This window comes from Protomyctophum parallelum, assembly GCF_964188405.1.
Source record: "Protomyctophum parallelum genome assembly, chromosome: 2".
NCBI classification, from domain to species: Eukaryota; Metazoa; Chordata; class Actinopteri; order Myctophiformes; family Myctophidae; genus Protomyctophum; species Protomyctophum parallelum.
Window position 1 is genome coordinate 17104393 of NC_139699.1, and position 20107 is coordinate 17124499.

The window sequence follows — 20107 nt, forward strand, 5'->3', positions numbered from 1 at the left end:
GAAAACACACCTCTTCAGATTAGCCTTCTCCACCCTACCGTAGCACTTTATTGAGGCTTCCCATCATGTATTTTATTGTTATTATATATATATATATATATATTTTTTTTTTCTCTTAACAAATATCTTAAATGCTGGACCTTCTCATGCCTATGTCTGACTTTATGCACAGTCACTGTCTTGTCTTGTATTGTGTTTGATTTAACCTATATGACCTAACTGTAAAGCACTTGATGTATGTCCTGCCTGTGAAGCACTTTGAACTGCAACCCTGTATGAAAGGTGCTATATAAATAGAGCTTATTATTATTATTATTAACAGCAGACATGAGACACCATAGCATAAACAGAGGTCTGGGCGCATCTAGTGCAGGTACAGAATCAAAGACAAAAAATAAGAAAGGCTACATTCAGAATTAGTTTTTGCATGGGCTAATAATGAATACCTTCATTCTCCTGGTCTTCTGGAGGTTCCAGCAGCTTGACGAATTCCACATTGATGTGAAACTCCACAGCAACGAGGAGGGCAACCTTTAACAGCATCAACTGCAGCTGCTGAATACCTAGCAGAGATTATGATCACAGGTCAGTTTAAGATGAAAGAAGAGCATACTGTAAGCAACCCATTTCCAGCTATAGCTTAGAAGTAACTAAAATAGTTTTGTAATTATTAACCCATTTAGGCCTGACGTTGAAATTTAAAAGAAATCTTTTTAAAATGTATTTTTTTCTGAAAAACCTCATGTTTCTATATCAGTGGATCTCAATATTTCATGTCAAGGACCCCAAAAATTATATTTAATATGCCGCCGACCACCATCTGAAAATACGTTGTTCCAAGAACCCCCCAGAAGCAAAGATTTGAGTTAAAAACTTTCACTCTGAAAGAATATATATTCAAAGATTTATGACACTTGACACTTACTGATGTGGTTGATGGTACCGGCACAGAACTTGCCGTAGAACTTTTTGCCCCCCAGGCCCCGCAGGTCCTGAATGGTGAAGGGCCACAAGTGCAGCACATTATTCCTAGCGAAGGAGTCCCTCTTCTCAATCACCACCACTTTGGCCCCCATTAGGGCCAATTCAATGGCTGTTCGCAAACCACACGGGCCTCCTCCGATGACCAGGCACTAAAAAGAGACGAACAGACAAAAGTCATGTGTCAATTTGATTTCTAATATAGCTCCAAACCAAATCACACTTTACATTATAGAGCAGGTCAAGACCCTACTGGAAAAACTCTTACTTTTAAAGGAAGAATCCTCAAACAGAGCCTAGCTCTCTAGGTAGTCGAATTGAAAGAAAGAGAGAGATAGTGAAAGAAGAGCCAGATTGCACAGCAACCACAATCCTAGCAAACCTCAGAATTTCTGTCCTCAAAACCTGTCAATTCTGCCCCCTTCTCCTCAGTGGCTGGAGCCATTTTTTTGTTGTTTGTGTAACAAACATTACGTAAACACAAACATTGAAGACAAACGTGAGAAAATTGTGATTGGCCCGGAATGAGATGATGTATGATAAGAGCGCCCCTCACTTCACATGGGTGTGATTTTTTTATGTAACATCAGAGTTCTCGGGCCATGGGATTTATGGTCGCCGTGGTTACAGCCCCGCAAGCTTTGGGATGTTCAAACTGCATGTGTTTGAATTACCGCCCACTGCCGAGTGGCACGCACTGGTTTACCCAGAGGCTAACGCACCGCCAGACAGAGAACGCTACAAACTTATGGAGGACTTTGATCTACGGCCCGTTTGTGTCCAGTCTGTCCACAAACAGGGTTTTATCTGCTGGAGGCGCTTTGGAGATATCATCTTCTTCATAGCACTAGCACGCAGATTCACAGTGCAATGTTCTACTGCAGGTTGTGGAGGGACAGGTCGGATCAATCTTTATCAAACTTAACCCATTTAGGCCTGACGTCGAAATTAAAAAAATGCCTTTTTTAAAATGTATTTTTTTCCTGAAAATCCTCATGTTTCTATATCAGTGGTTCTCAATATTTCATGTCAAGGACCCCAAAAATGATATGTACTATGCCGCCCGACCCCCATCTGAAAATATGTTGTTCCAGGAACCCTCCAGAAGGAAAAGATTTGAGTTAAAAACTGAAACACTGAAAGAATATATATTCAAAGATTTAAGGCACATTTTCACGATTTTTCAAAAATAGCAGACCTACAAGCTCGTACAAGCTCGTACAAGCTCTATGAGCTTGTAGATCTGCTATTTTCAATAGCTAAATTATAAGTGTTTAAAACACCAAAACATCTTTGTCACCTACTGTAAGTCAGTGGTTTTCATACTTTTTCATATTTCATTCAGCTCCATTATTTATTCAGCTTTTGACCCACGGACCACCACGGAACCACTTGATGAGATTTTGACTTACACACCCGAAACTAAAGAATTCTGTTGTCGTTGGTCATTGGATAAAATGATAAAATGTAGATGTATCGATGTTGGTACCATTAGGAGAGTTAACAGGCAGTTGAAATAACAATTATTTTACATAATTGTAAAAATTATAAAATATAAATGGACCCGTATCTTTAACTCTCAAGAGTTAAAGATATACCGTAATAAGGGTCCATTTTGTTAGACAACTCTCCATCATTTAGCTGGGGACCACCTGGAACCCACTCAAGGACCACTAGTGGTCCCCGGACCACTGGTTGAAAACCCACTGCTGTAGGTGATTTAAAATAGGTGATAAAATGAGAACTGCTTTTAAATCCAGTGATTTATTATTGCACTAGGACTAATTATATTACGACCATAATTCATTTAAAATACTTCCCACAAAAACATGAAACTGTCAAGAGACCAAAGCTACTTCTTGGCTGCTTTGTGTAGAAGATGAAGAAGTGTAATGGGAGCTTAAATTATTAGTGGTGAAGATAGATGTGAAGTCAAATCCCCTTCGCAGAAGTATGGTTACCCATACCTTAATTACCGAAAACTGTTATTATAGTCTTTCCATATCAAAAGCATTACTCATGCATCCGTCTACCTCAAATATGCATGAAGTCAGTTTTTGGTGGTTACAACATCTGTCTGAGAATGTATGATTCAAATATGACTTCATTCTTTGGAAAGGAGAATAAAATAATCAATTAGCAGCATACCTCCTTCCCCCTCTCTCTTTTCATATCCAATGGTACTCATGAATCCAGTAATAGCAGAATTTGACGAAATGGACATAGTGAGGCTTTCTATGGTTAAGAAAGCGTTTCTCCAGCCTTAGAATAGGTTTACAGTGTTTTAGGATTAGGCATTGTTTGGTGTTGAGCCAGCAGGTTAAAGGACAACTTTGTTTTTCCAACCAAGGTTCATGTTTTAGGTTGTTACTAGAGAAAGTACAAGATGAGTGTTAATAATCTTTTTCATTTGCTGCTTTCTTTCGTTTTAGCGATTTTAGCTATTTTTGACAGGCAGGGCATTATAAGTGGCTAAATATGTCTTTTTACAAAATTGTTATTTGGAAAATTATCAGGAAATTGCATCTGGCCACAAAAGATCACAGGATCTACTGAATGTGAAGCGGTTTGCCATAATCTGTGTCATAGGTTTGTCACCTCCCCCTTCACATTCAATAGATCCCGTGATCTGTTATTTCCTGGGGTCTAGTAGGACTATAGCAAATAACAATTTTGTAAAAAGACATATTCAGCCACTTCGAATGCCCACGCCCGCCTGTCAAAAATAGCTAAAATCGCTAAAAACGAAATAAAGCAGAAAATGAGAAATTGTCAACTCATTTTTTACTTTCTCTAATAACCTTTGTGGCTCCAGCACCTCTCTTAAGTTTTTTCAGCGGATGAGCGTGGTTCTTTTTCCATTTTTGTCTAATAACAACCTAAAACATGAACCTTGGTTGGAAAATTTAAATTTAAATTAAAATAAATAATAAAAACTAAAAATTGGGCTGCGAGAGGGATAGATAGATAGATAGATAGATAGATAGATAGATAGATAGATAGATAGATAGATAGATAGATAGATAGATAGATAGATAGATAGATAGATAGATAGATAGATAGATAGATAGATAGATAGATAGATTTAGGGAAAATCCCATATACAAGCCGCACCGGACTATAAGCCGCACCGGACTATAAGCCGCAGCTACGTTAGCTCAGAGCCTGAGATGGCTCTGCGTTAGCTGTAAAAATCCATAGATTAGCCGCACCGTTGTATAAGCCGCAGGGTTCAAATCATGGGTAAAAAGCCGCGGCTTATAGTCCGGAAATTACGGTAGATAGATGTGTCTTTAATCTTTTTTCGAAGATTCACTTTAAACCAAATTCCTCCGGAGTCAGACAGTGCATGCTGTGGTCAACACAGGCTTTCTGTTTCCATAAACCTTCAGGTTCCTTTTAACTTTTTTCCAGGAGTGACTCCTGCCTCGTGTGTCCTTCCCTAAAAATAATTCATTAAACTCACTCAGTGAAACAGAATCAAGAGCTTACCACTGGTGGTGCGACAACTTAAATGCACCCCATGCAGAATAGATAAAGGGCTGGCAACATAATTAAAGCATTCTGACCTGAGATCAGATTCTAAAATTGTCTTCTACATCCTGACAGTTTTCTGAAAAAGCTATGTTTCTATGTCAGTCGTTCTTCGATTTTTCAAAAATAGCAGACCTACAAGCTCGTAGCGCGCCACTCGGTGGCGCGCTACGAGCTTGTAGATCTGCTATTTTTCAATAGCTAAAGCATAACATAATGCTAACACCGAAAGGGGTTCTCGCCCAAAATGGGTTAAAACAGTGGGAACTCCATGGAACACGCTATGCCGTGTCAATATTGTGACAACTCATGTTTCAGTACCGTACCTGCCGTGGCCTCTGTGGACCTCGTCATGCTTGTGCAGATCTACACGCGTGTCCCGTGTGCGACCCACAGCTTCCCTTTCATGCTCTCCTCTCCGCCGCTTAACCCTCCATCGGGGCTCTAAGTGAGTCACAGCTCTGAGCGGAGAGAGCTTTCTTCCAGGGTTTAGAGAGCACTGTGTTGCCAGCTGACAGAAATCCCAGATCACTCCCTACAAGGTCTGCTGCACCCACCCAGCAATAAAAATAAATTGGGCTTATTAAGTCATTTTATTTTCTTACTTTGCGAGCATGATAAAAACCCTAGTGTGTTATCAGAGGATGGCGTCAGGGATGGAGAAGAACATTTCAAGCTGCAGCGTGTAGACAGATGTGTTTCAAGCTGCAGCGTAGACAGATGGGGTATTTATCATATTTCGGGGCAGGTGTGAGCCAAACACAGGTGCTGGCCGCGCTACCTGGACAGGGCCGTTTGCCGTCTAAGGGCCAATTCATACTCCTATTTTAGAGCCGAATAAAAGTGGGTTCGGCTCTGTAGAGCCTACAATGTGACGTCATTTGAGGTTCGGGGGGCCGGGGTACCGTCCTAAAGTATGAATCGGCCCTTAGTACGGCTCGTTTTTTTCAACTGAAGGGTGATTATTCGTGCACTACAATCTGGCGTGTGAAGACGAGATAAAAAACAATGTTCCCAAACCATAAATCTCACAATGTGTGGATTTGATGTTTTGGTTTGTTTAATCCGTGTCCATGGTGCGACCAGAAATGATTCGTTGGTTTTTAGAGCGGTTCCACGCTCTGATGTGTTATTCCACATATGAGGGCTTCCTGTCAGGGCTCGCTCCGCATACGTCTGCTGAGTCAGGACACACACACATCCTATCAGCTCCTCCACCTGTGGCCTTTATGACGGCACGGCTCTGCCTGCCCTCAGGTCACCTTTCCCCTCATCTCCGTTTAATTACAGAACCCTATATCCGTCAGTCAAAACCAAAGCACAGACAGACCAACTAAACTAAACTCTGGGCCAATGTGTATTCTGACTTAACCTGACATGTTGCTGCTGTTGTTGTTGTTGTTGTTGATAATGATGATGGTATGCCTTCCTTTGTCTAACTACAGTAAGCAGCCATGCCTAAGGCACCGGTAGTTAGTCAATCAGCGGTATAACACCACCTGGGTTGCCTAACATGAACTGGCAAGAGGCAACTATCTGGCCACAAAGACAGCCATTTAGAATGTCATGATGGTGATGAATACATCAAGAGCAATGCCAGGTCTACACACAGTGAAATGAACTGTGTTCATTTAACTCAAGAGTGTAATCATTGAACCAAATTAACCTGTAAAGGTTTATTATTGACATTTGTACATGCAGTGTTAAATTAACAATGAGGAGTTTACTGTATGGGCATTGGTCTCAGACCAATACTGTAGACTTTAACCAAAAACTTCTGACCATAATATTGTTTGTAAAGGGAGTCACTAACCATCCAGTGAAGCTTATAGATCCATTTTTACAGTTCCATCTTACAGTTGAGCATTAAATTTAAGAAAAACTGTTGAAAAGTGGAAGCTGTCTAAGCCCTTCCTTAGAGCAACACTGCTGCACGCTTTGGGGCAACGCCAACATCATCCTTTAACAATTCCCTCCCAAACAATGTAACCTATTAATATATATCACATTACCCACACTGTACATCATTTCCTGTTCATATAGAACGGGTAAGGGCCCTAGTAGTACTATACTATTTTGATTACACATATTGTTTCAATTACTGGTTGAACACACCAGATTGAGAGATTTATTGCCATGGAATATTGAGGAAAGCTCAATATGAACAGGAAGGTCCTAGCTCAGAGGAATCTACAGTGGAAGTATGTTGTTTGTCAGGTGAAACCTTACTAGTGAATACTCATGAAATCTAGACGACAAGATCGCCACCTATACTAGTCGTGATTGGCTGCTTCTAGCCAATGGGACAGCTTCTGGCCAAAGGGAAGGGGAGAGGCAGATATCCCTGGCAGCCACGCGGGCTGCAGACAGACAGACAGACAGACAGACAGACAGACAGTGCAGAGCAGCGATCACAGTCACACTCGCGGGGTGACGGGGAAGGAAGGGCTCAAACCGACACGGCGCATACTACAGTTATCTGACACCAAACGCGGCTGAAACAGCCGCAGCGTAGCCAATGCAAAGCCACAACAAAACACAGTCATTGAACCACGCATAGAACGTCGGAAACGAATGCAAACAACAACAACGGCCTCAAGGCGCGACTCGCGCTAGGTTGTGCCACACAAACATACACGTTACTAAAATAATAATCATACTGATATGGTGTCGGGGGGGGGGGGGGGGGGGAGAACACAACAGAGACAGCGCTTCTTTCACCTGACAAATATCATTAATAATAATTTCTTGTTTGGAAAGTATTAGACGCGGTATTAATAACCTATACAAAAGAATTTGAGATATTTCAAAACGACAATTTCACACTACTGTAGTATGCACACACATCATGTAAGGCAGATGACAAACATCAAAGATGTGTTTGCTGAGATTAACTGTCTCCGTTGCAAATGGCTTCCAGGACTGAGTGGGTTCAAATAGTTTCCTTGCACTGTCTGATACTGTCCAGCATCCCCGGGCCCCCCGCGCCCCGCCCCCGGGCGCCCCGCCCTGGAAACGTTCCCCCTCTCTCTCCACTCTCTCCCTGACCCCAAAGCTGCAGAGCACATTATTACAAAAGCATACACTCTGTTACAGAGTAATGAAAACAAATGGTGGGTCTTTTCCGAGCATCACTCAGCTCTGAAGCATTACCGCTATGCTATTTTGAAGATTATATAAGTTAATAATATCACTAGTATAAGTATTACAAATAAAAAATAAAACCCTCATGATTCAGAAAACTACCGGGTGTGTGCGTCAGTGGCATTAAAGCCAGCTGTATCAGGTCATAAAGCAGGGGTGACATCACATCCTATACAGATTGCTGTTCCAGCAGGAATTTGGAGGTTGTGTGGCGAATGATATCACATCTTTCACTGTGAGAACAAAGCACAGCACCAATAAAACCATGAGCCATCATTTACGTCACCCTCTCCTTGTGTTGTGAACTTGTGAAGACATAAATCCTTTATCAAGTTGTGGCTCATGGCCTGTACAACAATTAAAACAGGCAGAGTGCTCATATACTGAAGGAAAAGAAGAATATCCATTCACGTATGTAACACAATTACAGCAAATCTGAGAAATGTACACGTAATACACTAGTGCCTGTCCAGCTAACAGCAGGTTTACTACAATGGTACATTGTTACTTTGGCACCGGTACTATCACGCATTTTCTACTGAAAGCTTAATTACAACTTTGTTGTGGCTTGAATGAATCAAGCTAGACTTGTAAAAACATAGCTCTATCTGAGAGGCACTGAAAATGCATGTTAATATAATATAACAATCTGGGCCCGGCTCCAGCCTTTGAGGAGTAGCCCATAAAAAACACCAGCAGGACAACCCTAGGGCAAATAATCACACTTGCTGAGTGATGCTGTCTGTTTCTCTGTGCAATAAAAACACAGCTTGACTGACAGAGGGAACTGTATAGCTTTGCGCCGGCCCGTGAACTGCAGTGTCAGTGCAAAGCATTGTATAGTACTTAAACCTTACCCTATACACTTTGTTGACCGGAGTCCCCAGGGGTCTATAGGACCCCTCCTTTTTCCCCTCTCTACACACCATATCTCTTCAGTGAACACAGTTTATCTACAAACGATCATTTAGCTGGGGACCCTCTGGAACTCCCTCAAGTACCCCTGGGGGTCCCCGGACCCCACTTTGGGAACCACTGCTCTACACCATATCTCTTCAGTGAACACAGTTTATCTACAAGCTCTGCGTCGACATGTGAGCTTGTAGATCGGCTATCTTCGTAGAACATTCTCCCCAGAGCAACGACGCTAGGGTTCATGTTGTTAACAACAGGCCAGCTGTAGTGAGTGAGTAGATTGAAGCTGATCTGATGCATCTCGACAGCTAGAGGTTAAAGTGATGAAGCAACACGATCTGTTGCCCTATGGACTTTAAGGCTATAATTCATTATTCAGAGTTGCAGCCCAAATACTATTGGCTGCAATCAGTTTTGCTGTTCATTCTGATTCCAATCAATTGAACGTAATGCAACGATACACACAACGCGTTACTCATGTAACGATACACTCAACTCACAATACGATGCGTATCACGATATGAGGTTCACAATACGATTTTTCACGATATTTTAAACACAAATTTATTTTCCAGACAAATGATTTATTTACCCCTTAAAACGGGGTACCGTTTACTGTGGATAATTCACATCACAAGAGATCACTTTGCTCACCTTGGTTCCCACACAAGCTTGGCCTTTCTTGTACTCCTTGTGACCCATCCTCTTGTCCAGCTTGCTCCACAGTGCCTTGGCCTTCCAGGAGGTGACCCTGGTCCTCAGCGTGCTGTAGAAGGTGGTGTTGTCCAGAGGGTCCAGGTCCAGCTGGCTACACAGGAGGTTGAAGGCCTGCAGTGTACCCTTACAGGTGGAGGCCTGGACGAAGTTCTCAAACAGCTCCCTCTCCTCCCTCTCCTCCTCGATCTCCTCCATCTTACCAGAGAAGGACAGCCGAGGAGTATTCTTTTTGGAGACTTGTGTGAGACTTGGGTCGGCAGTCTCCACCACCAGCTGTCCCTGTAGCTGGTAGCTACACCCTCTGCGTAGCCCCTCCAGTCATGCCCAGCCTGCGGGGAGAAAGAAAATAAAAGGGTCTGATGTAATCCTTAAAAAGCAAGGAATCCTTTAGTTCACATATGGCTTTTGGCAACTGATGTTTTCTCTTGGTCTATTATTAGCATCAGAGGACCATTCCAGATCCATTGGATCATTTTACTTGTTGGAGGCCAATTCATTGGATCATTCAGCATGCGGCCATTTGATACTGCCTGTGATGTATTGCATATTGTATATCTGCAAAATACAGCATAGCTGTGCTTTATCTCTTGATGAATGGCTGCATCCTGTAATAGCATATTGCAAACAACATATTTGACTGGTGTAATTTAAGGAATTTACAGATGGCACTCTTTACGAGTCCTGACTGATCTCGAACATCTCAATGTGTAAACAGACACCAAACTCACACCCACTGTAACTGACAGATTCTAAAAGACGTCAAGCCTAGAACATAATTAAGTAAGAAAGAAACATGAGAAAACTTGATGTGGTTCAAACCATTCCCATGCATGTTTAATAGCATCTTAAATGGCAGGCTGTTTTTAGCCTAAATGAAAAACTACTTGAACTTGTAAAGAGCCATTCTATATAGCATGTACAGTATTGTGTCTCAGTTGAAATCAAATTGTCTCCAAAACAATTACTGTATATAATAAATAGTAGTTGAAGTTTTTCATGTAACCACGTGAACCCTAGCGTCCCTATTCTGGGCATGTTATAAAAGGGAAGCATTCTGCCAACATACTTTTCAGCAAAAATAGCAGAAGCCCAGAATGCATGCGTTTGCAGATCGGCTATTTTTTTGCTATTGACGAGCAACAAAGTATATATGATTTAGGTGTTTAAGAAAGAATAACAACAACAATTGGAATGATTCGCTGTAATTCCATGAGACAATCGTTCTCAAACCTTAGAAAAGCACCATACAGTAAGCACCATACAGTACAGTACAGCACCACCACTATGATTACTAGAAAGCCAGAACACTATTTGTTAGAGATAAGCAGCATTCTTTCCCAGCGTGTATCTCTGGCTGTGGATAAGCAGGCAGAGCAAGTATGTCTTGCTCTCATGTTGTACTGTAGTGTTGTAGACAGACAAAGGGATTTCATTTCAGTCAAATCACCTCTCTAAAATTAGTTGGAATTATGCAACCCTACATTACTCTTGGTAATTAGGAACGGCTGCTTAGTACTCCACCCTAACATTATCTTCATATTTATATAGTACTTAGTTACAGCATAGGCATGCATACAAATACCATTGTTAACCATTTAGGCCTGACGTCAAAATGAGAAAAAGTCTTCTGAAAGAATATATATTCAAAGATTTGTGCCGCATTTTCACGATTTTTCAAAAATAGCAGACCTACAATTATATTTTTGTAATTGTCATAATGTTGCTGATGTCTGAGGTGGGCGAAACTTTCATGATGCTCAGTGACATCATGGAAGGTACTAGGGTTGTTTCCCTGCCCACATCCCTGTTTATTTTCTACAGATGTTTTCTACCCGTGTTCAGCGATAGAGAAAAATCACACTTGTGTGAACTGAGTGGTGCAACTCCCCCCCCCCCCCCCCCCTCCTCTCTATCTCTCTCTTTAGCAGGCAACAGTGCAGCACTAATACTATCTCGCTCTCTGTTTCTGGCACAACAGCGCCCCTACTGGTACTCATAGTCATATACTGGTGCTCATGGCCACATAGGTGAACACGGACATTGCTGTTCCTTGGAGTGGTTGCACCACTCAGTAATCCTATACACCCACAATGGATGAGGATTCTTCTTCTTCTTCTTCTTCTTCTTCCTATGATAGGGCTTTTTTCCCCTTTTTTGAGTGGTGCAACCACTCCTACAACCAGGAATGTCCGTGTGTATCAGTCAAGAGCACGAGTGGTGTGCGCATGCGTGAAATTGGAACACGGGGTAATGCTGCGTGTGTGCATTTATTAATACCAGTAGGGGGTGCCAGAAACAGAGAGAGGGGTAGTGCTGAGAGAGAGAGAGAGGGGAATTGCACCACTCGGTTCACACAGGTGTGATTTTTTTTTAAAGTTATGATGAAATATTAAAGAAGAGTACCTCAAGTTGCTGTACTTCAATATATTTTTGATGATAAATATTTAGTGTTCTATAGGGTTACTCAAATCAGTAACTATTACCAAGCTAGAAAACTCTGTGCCAGCAGAGAACTATACAGCCAAATATGGTAATATTCTAACTTAAATGATGTGTGTGTTTCCTTTGGGTGGAGCCCATGGTTTCCGTTGTCGGTTTGAGAACGGTCTGCGTTTGATATTCCACTGTCCTGTGGAGAGGAATGGGGCTGGGCCAATGGGAAGGTCAGGATGAATAGGCTGGGCCAATGTGAAGGTCAGGCTGGGGCCAGCTCTACTGCAATGTTTCCAAAACAGACATTTTCTAATAAATAAATAAAATTGATTGCGATGCAACACGTTGAGCTTGTAGATCGGCTATTTTCACTAACATATAGTGCTTAACCCATTCTGGGCGGGAACCCCTTTTGGTGTTTTAAAGCTTTAGGTTATAATTTAGCTATTGAAAAATAGCAGATCTACAAGCTCATAGCGCGGCACAGAGTGGCGCGCTATGAGTTTTGGGAAGATGAGAACAGTAGTGTTTAAAATAAATAGGGATGCATGTATTTATTTTACTAGTCGACATGTTGAAATATAGTACTAAATTAACTATTGACTTAGAGACTGGATTTAAATCTCTAATGACTGAAGCTCAATGTTTGGCCTTGTATAATCAGTACACTGTGGTTGATTTCAGATAGTTGATCCAAAGTAGAAGAATCTGTAGCTATGCTAAAGTTAACATGCAACATTGTATTGCTCAGTCAAGATCCTGTATGTTTTGCATCCTGTTTTGCTGTTACTCTTGTTACTCTGCCAGAAGAGGAGACACCGGCACGTACCATACAAAGGCCAGAGTGGTCCCCAGCACGTACCATACAAAGGCCAGAGTGGTCCCCAGCACGTACCATACAAAGGCCAGAGTGGTCCCCACACGTACCATACAAAGGCCAGAGTGGTCCCCAGCACGTACCATACAAAGACCAGAGGGGTCCCCACACGTACCATACAAAGACCAGAGTGGTCCCCAGCACGTACCATACAAAGACCAGAGGGGTCCCCAGCACGTACCATACAAAGACCAGAGTGGTCCCCAGCACGTACCATACAAAGGCCAGAGTGGTCCCCAGCACGTACCATACAAAGACCAGAGGGGTCCCCACACGTACCATACAAAGACCAGAGTGGTCCCCAGCACGTACCATACAAAGGCCAGAGGGGTCCCCAGCACGTACCATACAAAGACCAGAATGGTCCCCATCACGTACCATACAAAGACCAGAGTGGTCCCCAGCACGTACCATACAAAGACCAGAGTGGTCCCCAGCACGTACCATACAAAGGCCAGAGTGGTCCCCAGCACGTACCATACAAAGACCAGAGGGGTCCCCACACGTACCATACAAAGACCAGAGTGGTCCCCAGCACGTACCATACAAAGGCCAGAGGGGTCCCCAGCACGTACCATACAAAGACCAGAATGGTCCCCAGCACGTACCATACAAAGACCAGAATGGTCCCCAGCACGTACCATACAAAGACCAGAGTGGTCCCCACACGTACCATACAAAGGCCAGAGTGGTCCCCATCACGTACCATACAAAGACCAGAGTGGTCCCCAGCACGTACCATACAAAGACCAGAGGGGTCCCCAGCACGTACCATACAAAGGCCAGAGTGGTCCCCATCACGTACCATACAAAGACCAGAGTGGTCCCCATCACGTACCATACAAAGGCCAGAGTGGTCCCCAGCACGTACCATACAAAGACCAGAGTGGTCCCCAGCACGTACCATACAAAGACCAGAGGGGTCCCCAGCACGTACCATACAAAGGCCAGAGTGGTCCCCATCACGTACCATACAAAGGCCAGAGTGGTCCCCAGCACGTACCATACAAAGACCAGAGTGGTCCCCAGCACGTACCATACAAAGGCCAGAGTGGTCCCCAGCACGTACCATACAAAGACCAGAGTGGTCCCCAGCACGTACCATACAAAGGCCAGAGTGGTCCCCATCACGTACCATACAAAGGCCAGAGTGGTCCCCAGCACGTACCATACAAAGACCAGAATGGTCCCCAGCACGTACCATACAAAGACCAGAGTGGTCCCCAGCACGTACCATACAAAGGCCAGAGTGGTCCCCATCACGTACCATACAAAGGCCAGAGTGGTCCCCAGCACGTACCATACAAAGACCAGAGGGGTCCAGAGATTGGGATAAATTAAAACCCATAAATGATGAGAGTTAACTCTAAAAAATTATATTCTTTGGAACACCAAGGAACTCATTGAGTAGTGAGAGAGTGTGAAGGGAAACACACTCAATGTGTCTGCATAGCATTGGCCACGTGGCTGTAGCGTAGCTCTGAACTGCTCCATCAGCATAACCACAGGCAACACCCATCAGAATGCATGCACTGCTTCCACCGCAACCATGGCTGGTGGCATTCTTTATGCCACAGAGCCCACTCCGTAGGATTCAGTCAAGTTTTGGATTATTTTTAACCCATTTTGGGGGCGGGAAGGGGAACCCCTTTTGGTGTTTTAACTTTTAAACCATTCTGACCTGAGATCAGATTCTATAAATGTCTTCTACATCCTGACAGTTTTCTGAAAAAGCTATGTTTCTATGTCAGTCGTTCTTCGATTCTTCAAAAATAGCAGATCTACAAGCTCAGATCTGCTATTTTTCAATAGCTAAAGCATAACGTAATGCTAACACCAAAAGGGGTTCCTGCCCAAAATGGGTTAAAGCATTGTTATACTTTAGCTATTGAAAAATAGCAGATCTACAAGCTCATTGAGCTTGTAGATCTGCTATTTTGGGGAAATCGTGAGAATGTGGCGCAAATCTTTGAATTCTTTCAGAGTGACCGTTTTTTAACTCATATCTTTGCTTCTGGAACTACAATTTTTCAGATGGGGGTCCTTGGCCAAATAGAGATAATTCTGGGGGTCCTTGATGTGAAAAAGGTTGAGCACCGCTGACATAGAAACATGGGTTTTTCAGAATACTGTTAGGATTTAGAAGACATTTGTAGAATCGTTCCCAGGTCAAAATGGGTTAATGGTGTTGTGCAGGTTGTGCTGCAATTATGTACTAAGAAGACAGGACTTGCTGCCCATACTGTACTATGTAATGAATGATTCTATGTTATTCTGGTGTGAGGGTTCTTTTTTTACCTGGAAAAGGTGTGGCACATAAATAGCCTTTGCTCTAACGTCATAATTGCAATAGCTTCTTTTTGCCAGATGTGACTTAATGTGAAACACATGCTGTCTATTCAATAATTGTATAGGACAGTCAGTGGTGACTCACTGTGAACTTCCATCTCGGTAAACCACTAAGAAGTGGTCATGCTAAAAAACCCGTATCGCAATGCCTTTTCAACGTTATCTTTGCTAGTGGACAAACTGCGAATAGCCATAAGTGATCTCGTTGGAATGTTCAAATGTAGACATGCTGACTAGATTAATGCAATGCCATTGCATTTAAAGTGAACGGTAAAAAAAAGGCAGCACTACTATTGGAACCATCTGGTAGAGAAGTCTGTGTGGGTTAATGAAAAGGTACCACATGCTGTCATAGCCCAGCTCATGCTCAACGCTCCAAACGTTATTGTCCCAGACAGAATCCTATGACTTCACCATCTTAGTCTGACAGAATGGAAAGTCAGCTGTGGGCAGACGACGGAACCAACCCACAGAACGGCTGTAAAAACTACATTGCGCGGGAGCACGCACGCACACACAGACACACACACACACACACACACACACACACACACACACACACACACACACACACACACACACCCCTATCTGTTTAGAAAATCTGACTGAATGAGAAGTAGAGAATCTGAGACAGTCTGAGGCAATGATTAGTTCATTTTTAAACACTGGCTTATATACGAATAAATCAGTGAGCTGTTATTAATGTTTGCTTTAACCATTTAAACAAATAATGACTACCAACTGAACTCTGTACTGCACCCACATTGTCAACCGTGTTTTAACAGTACTAATTTGTTTTTACAGTGCAGGTTCATTTTCACACTCTCAGAGTTAAATGAGCACTCCAGATTTGACTGTGTGAAAACACTTTTCAAAAGAATTATGCAATCATCTGCATTATGCAGCCGTAGCCTCATTCCATACAGGATACAGGTAGGCAAGCATATCTGAAAGCAATAGCATGCTATCAGATTCCAGTAAGACAGAGGAATTTCAGGGATGTGAAATATGTAGTTGTTACACCTGGTGTCCCGGAGAATCAAATCAAAACATACACACAAAACACAGCACGTCGCACAGCACACACACACACACACACTCACCTCACACACATCATCTCATATAATCTATTGATAATACTCAAGTGAACTTTGAGAACGACATTTGGCGTCTTATGCTGATCACTATACTACCAGATACACCAAGTCAATATCAAGCAAGACAGCACATTGACTCACTGTAGTACATTACTACTGTCTTGACCATTTACCAAAGCACATTGTGGTCCGTTTGTTAGATTTTCAATACAATACAAGTCTGAAGCTCTAAATAGACACATATTGACAATTTGACATGCATTGAGAGACACTGGTATGGCCCTTTAAAACCCATTTTGGGCGGAACCCCTTTTGGTGTTAGCATTATGTTATGCTTTAGCTAATGCAAAATAGCAGACCTACAAGCTCGCTACGAGTTTGTATGTCTGCTATTTTTGAAAGATCGTTAAAATGTGGCGAAAATCATTGAATATATATTTCAGAGCGAACATTTTTAACTAAAATATTGACTTCTGGGGACGTCCCTGGAACTACATATTTTCAGATGGGGGTCCGTGGCCCAATAGAGATAATTCTGGGGGTCCTTGACATGAAAAAGGTTGAGCACCACTTACATAGAAACATGGGGTTTTCAGATTTCAGATTTCAGATAGCAGATCAGGATTTAGCCTTTTTTTTTTTATCGACCTCAGTCCAAAATGGGTTAACCATTAATTAATCTCCAAACCAATGACATGCTGTCTGCCGTCCGTTGGCGCGGCAGCGGTGCTTTGTTTACATAGCCTGAGGCTATCAGAAAAACAATAGGAAGCTGCATGACGACGTGAAGAAAACACGTGGGAGTGCTGGGAATTTGGGAATGACACAGTGCAGCCAGCAGCAAGTTACAGTAATTACAGACTGGACTGAAGGAAACCAGGAAGGAACTTTCTGCCCCTCGATAAGCAGGCAGCATGCAGGCCTCGGAAAACAGTCTAGTCCGGTGGACATCCAGTCCTTCAGCAGGAAAACAGTCTAGTCCAATTGACATCCAGCTCCACCAATCCATCTTCAACCGCTTATTCGTAGTCTGGTCGCGGGGGCAACAGCTCCACCAGAGAGCTCCAGACTTCCCTCTCCAGAGCAACAGACTTCCTCCTGGGGGGATCCCGAGACGTTCCAAGGCCAGTGAGTCGATGTGTTTCCTCCAACTGCGCCTTGGTCTCCTCCCAGTGGGACGTGATCCTTGGTCTGCCCCGGGGTCTCCTCCCAGTGGGACGTGCGTCGAGGACCTCCCTAGGGAGGCGCCCGAGAGGCATCCTAACCAGATGCCCGAACCACCTAAGCTGGCTCCTTTCCAGGCGAAGGAGCAGCGGCTCTACTCCGAGTCTCTCTCGTGTGACTGAACTTCTCACCCTATCTCTAAGGGAGATGCCAGCCACCCGTCAGAGAAAACTCATTTCGGCATCCAGTCCTTCAGCAGGAGAACAGTCCAGTCCAGTAGTTCATCCAGCCCTTCAGAAGGAAAACAGTCCAGTCCGGTGGACATCCAGCCCTTCAGAAGGCCCCATAACACCATAGTTATTATCAGTCTAAAACAGTCCAGTCCGGTGGACATCCAGCCCTTCAGAAGGCCCCTGAACACCATAGTTATTATCAGTCTAAAACAGTCCAGTCCGGTGGACATCCAGCCCTTCAGAAGGCCCCTGAACACCATAGTTATTATCAGTCTAAAACAGTCCAGTCCGGTGTTCATCCAGCCCTTCAGAAGGCTTCTGAACACCATAGTTATTATCTCACATCTCTGAATATCTATGGCTGCTTTTTCCAAGTATCATCAGTGCCAAAGCACAAGAGGTCATCAGTGCCAAAGCACAAGAGGTCAAACGCAGTGTTATCTGGGCTTGCCATGCAAATCCCTTGACTCCTTCAAAACTGCTCTTAAAGGGCACCTACGGACGGCTGCAATTCGAAACTGGTTCCCGTAAAAATCTGAATCCCCCCCCCCCACCCACCCGTTTCCCCACTGTATATGTTTATTTTCCCTTTTTACCTGATGAGTTCTGTTCTTTAACTGTATAGAAGTGTCTATTTGTATGTCTCTAAATGTTTTGATGAATTGAACATGGTGGACCCTCTTGTAAACAAGTGTAATGCTTAATTGGGTCGTCCACTCACAGTTAACAGTCTTTGTATTGAGTTTGTGCTTGAAATGTACTGTAATTCTGCAAACTGTTAATAAATAAATAAATCAAATCAATCAATCAATCAATCAATGCCCTAAAATAAAAGCCTGGGTACCGAGGGCCGAGGCTAGGCTTGCCCCAATAAATTATGCAGATTGAAGGTTGTTAACCCATTTTGGGCAGGAACCCCTTTTGGTGTTGGTAGCTATTTAAAAATAGCAGATCTACAAGCTCATAGCTACGAGCTTGTAGGTCTGCTATTTTTGAAAAATCGAAGAACGGCTGACATAGAAACATAGCTTTTTTCAGAGAACTGTCAGGATGTAGAAGACATTTTTAGAATCTGATCTCAGGTCAGAATGTGTAAATCCACATGTTGGCTTCTGAAGACAACAGCCATGTCATCAGCAGGTCCATTTGAACCCAACGGGCCGCATGTTCGCCACATGTCCTTTTTGGACCAGGGTTTGTTCTGGACTCACTTCAGAGACTTCGGACACACAGAATTTACTCCCCGGAGTCAGACATAAATAATCCACTTAACCAAATATTTGGATCCTGCACAGTCACACATTCTTTGCCTCATTTGTTACAGAGAGGAAGTAGTCAACCAAACTGCTTATCGTCACAGTGTGTGGCGAACAGATAAAAATGAAGAATACTCTGTCTGGTTTTATCACACAAGACTTCTGGCTGAATGAAATATGTGCAACTGGCGTAAAGCACACATGCAGGCCTGGGCCGTGGCTCAGCGGTCCAGGAACCTTGGCTGTGTGCCGCGGGTTCGACTCCTGATCCTGACGGCCTTTACTGCATGTCTTCCCCCCATCTCTCTCCCCATTTCCTGTCAGCCTGTCTGTCCCTCCATAAAATATATATAAAATACAGGCGAAAGTCACAAATAAAAAAAGAAAAAAAAAAGAAAGAAAGCGCACATGCAACTTTAAATGTAGCATTGCAAATAAGTGATGGAAAAAAACTGGAAAGCATTGGCAGAATCTGTGTTAAGTGTTAAGTGTTATTCTGCATTGACCATGGAGTGAGTGGCAGTGGCTCAGGACAAGAGGCAGAGCTGCCATCATGGAGCCAGAAGGTTGCCGGTTTGGTTCCGTGACCGTCTTCATGTCTAAAAGCGTCCTTGAGCAAGCCACTGAACTGCTAACTGCTCTCAGCAAAAAAAAGGCTTCTGAAAGAATATATAATTCAAAGATTTGTGCCGCATTTTCACGATTTTTCAAAAATAGCAGACCTACAAGCTCGTAGCGCGCCATGAGCTTGTAGATCTGCTATTTTTCAATAGCTAAAGTAATGCTTAGTTAAAACACCAAAAGGGATTCCCGTCCGTACAGAATGGGTTAAAGCATTTTGTATCAAATACAGAAATGCAGAAATGCTTATACTTTTGAGTGGTGCAACCACTCCTACAACCGGCTTGCAATGTCCTCGTACGTGTCTGTGTGAGGTACGTGTTTGTGTGTGTGAGCATGAGTATGTGACTTAATAATAGCAGTAGGGGGCGCCAGAAACAGTGAGAGGGGTAGTGACTCTAATGAGAGAGAGTGAGAGAGAGAGAGAGAGAGAGAGAGAGAGAGAGAGGGGGGGGGGGGGGAATTGCACCACTCAGTTCACACGTGTGTGATTTTTTTATTAATATTGGGATCCACTATATTATAGTATAATAGTATGAACACATTCTGTCTGTGTCTCTGTATAACCCTGTCGGCACATCCTGTGACCCACCACATGGTCCCGAGAAATACTGTTTTTGACGACAGTTTGTGCCACTGCACATGAGCCCATGAGCCCTGCAGGAAAGCCATTCTCAGAATAGACAAAGTATCATGTTCTGTTCCAGAGGAAAACAGCACATGACACTGAGGGCTATGATAGGAACCTTTAACAAGACCAACAGCAAACATAGCTTTCAGCTCTAT

The 20107-nt window shown here is 43.2% G+C and overlaps 1 protein-coding gene across 7 annotated transcripts in view; it reads right to left on the bottom strand.

Moving 5' to 3' along the window:
- The window catches only part of mical2a (microtubule associated monooxygenase, calponin and LIM domain containing 2a), a 71843-nt gene that overhangs the window by 41595 nt on the left and 10141 nt on the right, over positions 1–20107 (bottom strand). For all 7 annotated transcript variants that reach the window (XR_014568956.1, XM_083759933.1, XM_083759932.1 and 4 more), the window contains exons 2-4: positions 9229–9620; positions 926–1133; positions 447–563 (exon numbers count right to left, since the gene is read on the bottom strand). Coding sequence is in view for 6 of the 7 variants with exons in the window: in XM_083759933.1 (XP_083616059.1) it covers positions 447–563; positions 926–1133; positions 9229–9486 (583 nt within the window). In the remaining variant the exon portion in view is untranslated. The remainder of the gene's footprint in view (positions 1–446; positions 564–925; positions 1134–9228; positions 9621–20107) is intronic.